The sequence below is a fragment of the Colias croceus genome, chromosome 3, assembly GCF_905220415.1.
Source record: "Colias croceus chromosome 3, ilColCroc2.1".
Classification (NCBI taxonomy): domain Eukaryota; kingdom Metazoa; phylum Arthropoda; class Insecta; order Lepidoptera; family Pieridae; genus Colias; species Colias croceus.
Window position 1 is genome coordinate 9,552,253 of NC_059539.1, and position 10,025 is coordinate 9,562,277.

The window sequence follows — 10,025 nt, forward strand, 5'->3', positions numbered from 1 at the left end:
TTTCAATAGGTATTACGTTTAGAAATTAGAACAATAATATAACACAAAAAAATTCATTCAGTATCTGTTTTACATTTATTCATGTATGCTATGATAATATTTTTAAATGCTTCATCACATATTTACAATATTGTAAAGATGGAACACGGATATCATTAACCGACTTCATTTTATTTATATTTTATAACGAATCTAATATCGGTAACCAATCGAGTGTTCGAGTCGGGACTGCCGGGGCAAATGCTACATTCTAGAAAGGAATATGAATAAAAGACAAAACGCATTTACTCAAAAACCTCGTATATTTCTGTACAATCAGTCTATTTCGGCAACAGAAGTATCAGCTGTTCCACTTGCTTCCTCATCATCTGTGTCCATTTCATCACCACTGCTCCCTTGCTAAAAAAAATTAAAAAATATTCATTTCAATAAAAAATACTTACACCTAATTTTCTTTTTAATAATTTCTTTGATATTGCAATACTATATTTGTCTCTTCAACCGATATCAAAACAAGATTAAGCTCTCAATTATTCGTCTGTAGACGACCGATTATAATATCATATATATATAAAGCTACACTACCACTCACTCACTGACTGACTGACATCGGGTTTCTCGGAAACTACGGGGAAAGTAGGGGGGATTTTGACGTGATCGTGTAGAGGTGCTCCCAGTGACCACCGGAAAAATATAGCGATCTCGATCATCTTCGAAAACCAAGTGGACCCCTGGAGGTGCGCAAAAACGGTGGTACCTGGAGGGGGGGTGTCTGAACAAAAAATGCTCGGAACTGGTGGCGATTACCAGGGGTGGTGGAAAAATGGGGATTTTCGCGAAAACAAGATGGCCGCCGTACTTTGCCAAAATCGCCATTTATGAATCCTTACGTCTCAAATTTGGCACACGTGCTCTGTTCGAGACGGCGAATCGATCGGTGCCCCGTTTGAGTGGCTCCGGGCCTCCGTTTCCAACTGCCATACAACGTAAAATCCAACGGCCCGCGGAAACGGAGCGCGTTGGGTGGGGGGTCCCGGAACTAAAAATGATCACCACCCTGGGACGCTACCAGGGAGCCGTAGTGGGACGCTCGATTTTGGAATTTTTCCATTTTTGGCGCAAACATAAAAACGTAAATTTAGCCGAGGTGGCGCAACGCGGAAATACACTCTCACCACGTGTGTACTCGCCCAGCTCCCAGGATATCCAGAAAAATCCGAAATCTTGAACTTTCTCACAGCCCGCGGAGACGGTCAACGGCCCGCGCAAACGGTAGCAGCTACATCTGGGGTGCTCAAACTAAACTTGTAGTAGACCTCGAGCAATTACCACAGATAGTGAAAAAAATTCAAAATGGCGGAAAAAATGGCCTCCGCCATACAAATTCTAAAACGGCCATCGCTGGGCCGATCACGCTGAAACTTGGCGCAGGGGCTTTAATCGAGCCTCACATTGAGTTGGCATACTCATAATCGAGTTTCCATCGCTGGTTTCCGAGTTTCATACAACGCAAAATTCGACGGCTCTCTGAAACGGCGCAAGATAGGTGGGGGGTGTAGAACTAAAAAATGATCAGGAAGATGGGGTGCTACCAGGGCAATCGAGAAATTTCAAATTGGACGTAATTTTTTTTCAAAAAATGGCCAATTTTTCAAAGCAAGATGGTGGCGCCGGTTCCGTCACGATCGGTCTGAAAATTGACTTCTGTGCTTTGATTGGTCAGATATACAAAACTGCATACTCAGAATTTCTCTCAGACCCCCGGTTTCCATTTTCCATACATCACGAAATTCAACGGCTCTCTGATCTGGTGGCACTTAGGTTGGGGTCACCAAGGTAAAAAATGTTTAAAAACTTGGTCCGCTTCCAGGCACATAAAAATTTTTGCTAAAAAGCGAAATTTTTTTTTTCGAAAATTTTGTATGGAAATTTCCATAGTAGGAAGGGTGATTGAATAGCAACGGCAAAGGACGGCGCCGCGGGCTGCTTGCTCTCTCGCTCTCGAAGGTCGACAGCCTCCCGGAGTAATAAATATTTATTAACTTTTGAACTACCGCACGAGCCAAGCGAGCGAAGCGAGCGAATCACGGCAGCGGCTGGCGTAAATATTTAAATAGGTAGCGAGGAGCGAAGCGACGAGCGTGTTAGGTTAACTTTTGAACTACTGCACTAGCCAAGCGAGCGAAGCGAGCAAGTCACGTCAGCGGCCGGCGTAAAAATTCAAAGAAGTAGCGAGGAGCGAAGCGACGAGCGAATTAGGTTAACTTTTGAACTACTGCACTAGCCAAGCGAGCGAAGCGAGCAAGTCACGTCAGCAGCCGGCGTAAATATTGAAAGAAAGAGCGAGGAGCGAAGCGACGAGCGAGTTAGGTTAACTTTTGAACTACTGCACTAGCCAAGCGAGCGAAGCGAGCAAGTCACGTCAGCGGCCGGCGTAAATATTCAAAGAAGTAGCGAGGAGCGAAGCGACGAGCGAGTTAGGTTAACTTTTGAACTACCGCACTAGCTAAGCGAGCGAAGCGAGCAAGTCACGTCAGCGGCCGGCGTAAATATTCAAATAGGTAGCGAGGAGCGATTAAGCGACGAGCGTGTTAAGTAAACTCTTGAACAGAAGCGACTTTAGGGCGATTCCCACTCAAACAAAAAAACTACGTAGGTTAAAAACTATTAAAACTACGTTAAAAAAACCGACTTCAAAAACGGAAAAGTAGGTTCTTATTTTTAGTGCCGAAAACAGAATGATTTTGATTTTAAACGAAGCTACTAAAAAGACTGAAGTTTTCAATACGTAATAATATATTCATCTTCACACATTTATTGAGTGAATGAGCCAATCGTTCACGCTTTATAAGCGTAGGACTTACACCAAGAGTAGTGTAGTTTTTGTATCGAAAATAGCCAATTTTTTGTATTGCGAATAATGTAATTGAATTGCAAGTAGGTAGTTCTTGTATCGAAATAATCGTAGTTCTTGTATCAAAAAATAGCGTAGTTTAATAAGTGCTTATGCTTGGCACCGACTTCAAACCTATATAGTGAATAACACAACTAAATAATATGTAGTAACTAATTAATTATTTTTTACTTTTCCGTTTTTGAAGTCGGTTTTTTTAAAGTAGTTATTTTTATAGTGTAACGATATCTTATTCGATACACCCTTTGACTTTAGTCCTATGGCTTTCACTTAGATATTTTTAGTGCCGAAAGCATAATGAATTTGATTTTAAACGACGCTACTAATGATGACTTGAAGTTTTCAATATGTTTTATACATCTTCACACATTTATTGTCTTGAACAGTTTATTATGAAAAGTCACCGCTATTGATTAGACACATCAAAAAAATAAAATTCGGGATCACGTTTCAAAAATTTAACCAATATTTGAATAAGTAATTTATAAGCAGTTTCGACTGACTGTAGAATCGCTGTTAGCAGATGTAACAAATGGACAGGAAATTCGAATGCATTTTCAAATGACTGAAGATTTCTGCTCTGGGATGAGCCGCGAGCTGCTTGCAGCTCGCGCACCGCGCGTCCTCAAAGGTGGACAGCCCCCCGGAATAGAAAATATTTGAATGGGGAATTTATAAGCACTTCGATTGACTGTGGAATCGCTGTTAGCAGATAATAACAAATTGACTGGGAATTTTATTGCATTTTCAAATGACTGAAGATTTCTGCCCTGGGATGCTTCGCGGGCTGCTTGCAGCCCGCGCACTACGCTCCCTCGAAGGTGGACAGCCTCCCGGAGTGGAAAATACTTGAATGGGGAATTTATAAGCATTAACGACTGACTGTAGAATCGCTGTTAGCAGATGTAACAAATGGACAGAAAATTCGAATATATTTTCAAATGACTACCCTATTGCTTCAACCCAGGGGCAAAAGGGGCTCGCGGGCTGCTTGCAGCCCGCGCACAACGCACCAGCTAGTCTTTTTTTAAAGCTGGAGCCTCCCGTGAAGTCCGATTTAAATTTAGAACGATTTAGATTTTAATTTTGATTTAGTTGTTACAATTTGAACGCAGTTTTTTTATTAGAAATAAGCACAGAACAGTAAAAACTAATAGAAGTGTGATGTGGGCGTGGCCCACGTGTCACTAGTAAGGTAAGATCACCTAACTTGCTCTCAGTTGTGCGCAGAAAAATATTCGAGTCGGTTGTCAGCTGTCAAACCTTTTTTCCATATTTATTCATTAATAAGGACGTGTTGTTTTGTATTAGAGACCAAAAATGATAGCAGACACAATAATATCAGCAATGGAGGCATTTCATACCATCGGTAAGTCTTATTTTAATTTATTTTAATTATATTTTATGTTATAACTTCGCTTGTCGTAATTTGTCAAAAATCTATAAAAATATTAAGTCAAAATGAACCTTAATCCATAAGAAATTAGTACTAATATAGATTGAACAGCAAACAAGACTTTCTGGAATATTATTGCAATAAACAAACGAATGTCGGATTAGTGATGCATGTGGCGCATATCGACAGTATCGATACTTTAGAAAAGACAATCACTATAAAATATTAAATTTAATTTTATTTTTCCTTAGCTTTCATTAGTCCTATTTATTTATAGATTTTCCAAAGAGGCTAATTTAAAAGAGAAATGGATAAATGCAACGTGACGAGTTAACTGGATGCCGTACAGCACTAAGCAGTCTAACAAAGGCCACCGATACATCAAACCTACGGCAGTTCCAAGATTTAAAATAATGCATAATTTCTGTTTGTATTTTGTAAATATAGATTTATACTATTCTATTCCGTTTTTTATTAAAATATATAATAATATGAAAAGATGTACTTAGTAGTAATAAACATACTCCAAAATATGATACATTATACTATACTCATATAATAGAAAGCAAAAAAAATGCACAAAAAAATATTTATTTGTGAATTATCGATAACAAGGCTGACATCCCTTAGAGCATAGCATCAAGTTAATGTCATTAATGTAGAGTGATACAAATTTCAACCTTATCTTTATGTGTTGAGGTTCAAAGTTATATGTATCGAAAACTAACGCCCTCTGTTGTGGAGTAGCTGAATGTTTTCGAATTTGGAATTTCTGAGCAAAGAGAAACAAAACAGCTAATATGCCTAGAGATGTTATATTAAAATAAACCGTAACAGGGTACGTTAGGGTACATATTGAAATGCTGAATTTATAACCTAAGTCAGTTTTTACTCAAATTAAGCTGTCCAATCAAAGGCATAGTTTACTTGTAGTGTACTGTATAACTATCGATTTAAATGTGTGGGTTTGGCGACACTGGTTTTCATACTAATTATGACATTATAGCACTTCTATTAGTTTTTACTGTTCTGTGGAAATAAGTATTTACCTTTATTAATTGTTATTAAGTTAATCAGGGCAGAAACATACCCAACAAATCGAACTCGGCGTCCTTGAGTCATAAATATTTTAAAATACTCCACTGTAAAACAGAAAATTCAAAATTATGTAGTGAAATATGTATTTCACAATTCATATTTTTTGAATTTTCATGCTATTTCGCTGAATAATAATTTAAAAAATTCTCACTTGTATAATGCTTGTTTTGCTAGGTCAATTTGATTTATTAGATTTTTTTTAATGGACGAGAACGTATAAGTTTTTGGTAGGTATAAGGTATTTGTAATTTAATATGTTTTAGTATTTATACGGTGCTTAAGAATAATTATTATTATTGTATTTCTTGTACTTATTCGTTCTCTTTCTGCTAACGAACGTTGATCAAGCCTACGGAAGTTTCTTTCGTAATTCCACATATAAGTACAACAGTTAACAATATTTAATGTAAAATTTTATATGAAATATCATTTAAAGTGGCACTATTTGTTTATCAAGAAAGGGTAAACCGATTAATTAGTGATTTTCGATTTGTCCGACGTGTATCTGATACTCAAACAGAACAGCTTTAAAAACTCTAAACATTCACCGAAAAACGAGCATGTGTGCCGAGCACACGTGTCAGAAGTGAAACTCCTTTAGCAAAATTCAAAGATACCCAAATCGTCGCCTCACTTCATGAGGTGACGGTATTGCCATGACGCGACCTTGAAATTTTACCCTCAACGCGCCTAAAGAAGTTTCACTTCAAAAAATAATTAAACCTTTTAATTTTTGTATTTCCTACCTCAAGTTTAAGTTCCGCAGACTTATTTTCCAGTACAGCCTGTTTAATATAATTGAATATGATGTCGCGACACTTTTGGGCGGCGTCGGGCGCGAGCCAACCGCGCTTGGCGTGGCAGAGGTAGCCTGTTGGAGGCTCTACGGATAGTATCTCTTGAACCTCGGGTACTTGTATGTCGCAGTACTGAAAATTAATTGAAGCTGGTGATGTAGGAAATACATTTTAAAGGCGTTGAAAGTTAAAATTTATCGATGCAATTGACTACGACTAGATGCAATTTGACAATTAAAATTGGATGAAAAATTTAGCGGAGAATTTATTATTTGATGCATAAAATTATCAAATACTGTAACTTGATTTCCAAATGAATGTTAGAAGTTTTCAACATAGATGTGAATTAAGCGTTAAGGTTATTTTTTCCTTTTTTTATATACTTTTAACGTTTATACATTTATATGTATCATTGTAAAGAATTTAACAGAGGTATTTGAGACATACACAGCAATAGTTTATCGCATTTTATATTCCCGGCATTTGAAAGTCGTAATCATTCTCATGTCCATAAATCATAATTAGAAATATTTTCCATGTGCACTTCAATGATAATAAAATTTGTAGTTATAATATGCAATTAAAATTTATCTCCTTATTGTTATGTAATATACTAAAAATAGCAAAATGCAGTTAATATTTATTATCTTTTGATGAGTTCATCAGACACCAGGATATACCACCTATGAGCCATAATATGAACCGTGTTTTTTTGTTATAGCCAATTAAATTTTCTAAAGTAACCGACAGATTATTGAACATTGAACGAATGTTTAGTTTGTGGAAATAGACTCTTACAGTCTTACATGCTAGTAATTTAGTAAATACTGCAATACGAATTCCTGAATATACCATTGCAACCCATACAAGTCTCATTCAAGTTAGTTTTATTTGGAATGGAATATAATAATAAATTAAGGGCTTGTGATTTTTTTGCTGGTTATAGCTACTAGGATTACGAATGAAAAGACGAAAATTTTCTATGTATCTACAAATTCGGTAATGAAAATTTCAATGAATGCTAGAATAGTGCATCACCACCCTCACCAAAAAAACTAACATTAATATTCTTCAGTAATTTTTTTTTATATTTAATTAAATTAGTTACTTCGAGTAAAAAATTCTACTTTCACTAACTTATAAACCTAAATTCTATTAAACAACTAGGTACCAAAGATTATTATACTTTACCATATAATAAATCTGGCGTTGTGGAGGTATCGTAAAAGGCTTGAAGTACACAGAACCTTCCGGTATGTGCTCTTCTGTAGAAGATTCGTCTAACGGCACTTTCTTGAAACTACGTTCCCTTCTTGATGTCACTTGATCGTATGTTACTACGAAAAATATAACTATTAATACCTTGTCTTAGTAAAGTCAAATATTGAGTACCTATAAAATCCTATGTAATTTGTAATGATTTTTTTTTATATGAATAAAAGCATTTTCTAGCAAAGCTGATGTGTCTTCTGTCTTACATCTATTAAAAAGTATCATAACATGCAAATAAAATCAAATAAATGTATTTTTACCAACAAAATTATCTTATATTCACTTCTTAAGTAAATAAATTGCATAATTTACATTTACCTGCATGTCTCAGCCTAAAATCAAGAGTCTGGTAGTATCTGGCTTGTGGCTCCTTTCGTGGGTCGTAACCAAATCTCACCCACGACATTTTCCATGGCCCAGTTCTGTTGTGCAATCCCAAGCATGGCAAGATAATTTTCAATGAAGCCAATTTTATTTTGGTGTGATGTTTTATATGATTGTAAGACCATATTGGGCGCTCTTCAAACATCTAAAGAGATACATAATAATAGAAATTATTTACTTAACAAGGAATTCCCAACAATCATTTTAAAATTATTACAAGTAATTGTGATATTGTACAATTCATAATTATAAGTTATAAGTAAGCTGCAAGATAAAAAGAAGGTTCTGTAGGTATATAGAAAGCTGAAATAGAATATAAATAATTAACAAATTAAGAATTTGGTTCCCACTCCCTTCTTTTACAGGGTAGACTCTACAGTCTACACAAATAGAAAAAAAAAATAGTATAAAATAGATTACACAATATACCTTTTTCACCATCTCAAATTCTTGTTCTAGCTGTTGATTTCCAACGATCTTACTATTTTTGATATCCATAAAATACTCATGAGGTTCCGTTGGCAGTTCATCTGTTAAATTAAATTGATATTTTGGTATTGGCACTCCTCTCTCTGTCCTCATTTTGTGTACTTCATCCTTGTCATCAGGAAGATCATCATTTTTAGCCACATAGCTCCTTTTGTCAGTGTAATAGTAGTTGATGGGCTTGTCAAATCTTATGAAATTTCCCGGGACAATGTATAGTGGTGCAGGTTGTCTATAATCATAATAAATGTTAACTAAATAAAATTAAATGTTAATGTAATTTATAAACTAAGTGTTCATATTAATATACATTATAAATACATCCTTTTAATGTACAAATGTATTTGCAAAGCTATAATATTATATAGAATTCATGAATTATTTTTTTTTGTGGAACCAATTATGCACATATATGCAATCAATCAATGCAACTCAAACAAAAATATGGAACAACATAAAATATAGAATGCTTACTCCATAAACTTCAAATCATCTAGCCCTGATGGTATTATATCTTCCAATGCACATTCAGGTTTACCAGTGTTTGTATTTTTTAATGGTAAAAATTGAAAATCACAAATGGCTGAAACAAATTCACATTGGATTTATTAAATTGAAAATAATTCAATAAGTATAAATAAATTTTTTATTTGAAATGTTGCCCTTACTGTCGAATTTATATATTTTCTTCACATGACCCAGTACAGATGTGTCTACAACTTCAGTTTTTATTGTATTTCCCTTATCCCGAGTCTTCTTGACCTTAACTTTAAGTAGTACCCCTGCTGTTGGTTTAGCATCGGCATTTGCTGGCTTCATAAAAGGATTGTCTGGGTGAAAAGACAACGCAAGTTGCTTTTTGGATGGTTGTGCACATATCTAGAAAATACATTTTATTTAGAATATGGGAATACTGATGTTCGAGTGTCGACTTGTAAAAATTTAAGAAATGTTTATTTGTTATTGTATTGTAACTTCTATGGTGTATTCAGAAAGAAAGCTTGAAACTTATAACTTATAAGCGCTTATCGGCGCTTGTCAATGCCGGTTCGTTCTACACAAAGGAAGCAGGTTGAAGCAGACCAAGACAAATTTTATATGGCAGCGACCAGCGCTTGTTGAAGCTTGTCGGAACTTGTCGGCGCCGATCAGCGCTTATAGGCGCATGTTCATATATTTTCCTGCGCAGGTTACCAGCGCTGACAAGCGCCGATAAGCGCTTATAAGCGCTTATAAGTTATAAGCGCTTATAAGCGCTTATAAGTTTCAAGCTTTCTTTCTGAATACGCCCTATTTATGCGTACGAATAGCACTAATACCATTTCGAATTCTACTCGTAGAATGGTAATAAAAATTGAAATAATTTCAGTTTCATGTTACATATTTGTAAACGTGCCTGAGAAATAGTTTTTATTCCACCCAAACATTGAACTGCTTTTTCTTCGTTTTTAACAATGCCAGGGAATAATACGCATGTTAGTTCCCGACTATGTTCTTGTTTGATATCCATAGTTTAAATTCACGAAACTTTAAACTAATACAATAGGTAAGCATTTACCGTATTCAAAATTACAAAATAACCATTTTCTGTTTTCTTGAAACATAAACAATAAACATGCGGATTTGACATAAAACCTCATAAAACCGGCTGGTTTTGACATTACTTGCTCTGTGGACA

General features: G+C 35.5%; 1 protein-coding gene across 2 annotated transcripts; it reads right to left on the reverse strand.

Annotated features, from left to right (window-relative positions):
* Positions 1-280: 280 nt before the first annotated feature.
* On the reverse strand, positions 281-9,977 carry LOC123706372 (general transcription factor 3C polypeptide 5). Of its 2 annotated transcripts, none has more exons than XM_045655619.1 (8): positions 9,744-9,977; positions 9,016-9,226; positions 8,822-8,930; positions 8,291-8,579; positions 7,796-8,006; positions 7,397-7,542; positions 6,155-6,337; positions 281-399 (listed from the first exon to the last, which is right to left on the reverse strand). In XM_045655619.1, exons 1-8 carry the CDS (start codon positions 9,855-9,857, stop codon positions 316-318), a joined length of 1,347 nt encoding a protein of 448 aa, XP_045511575.1. In that variant the 5' UTR covers positions 9,858-9,977; the 3' UTR covers positions 281-315. The 2 variants fall into 2 exon arrangements, with proteins under 2 accessions (XP_045511575.1, XP_045511576.1); XM_045655620.1 differs by having other exon boundaries at positions 9,016-9,177; positions 9,744-9,924.
* Between the last annotated feature and the right edge of the window lie 48 nt (positions 9,978-10,025).

Coding starts and splice junctions, on each gene's coding strand:
- LOC123706372 (XM_045655619.1), bottom strand. CDS start 9,857: ATGGATATCAAACAAGAACATAGTCGGGAACTAACATGCGTATTATTC. Junction 9,227..9,743: donor GAATAAAAACTATTTCTCAG/GCACGTTTACAA, acceptor TGTATTTTCTAG/ATATGTGCACAACCATCCAA. Junction 400..6,154: donor CTGCGGAACTTAAACTTGAG/GTAGGAAATACA, acceptor AATTTTTTTTAG/CAAGGGAGCAGTGGTGATGA.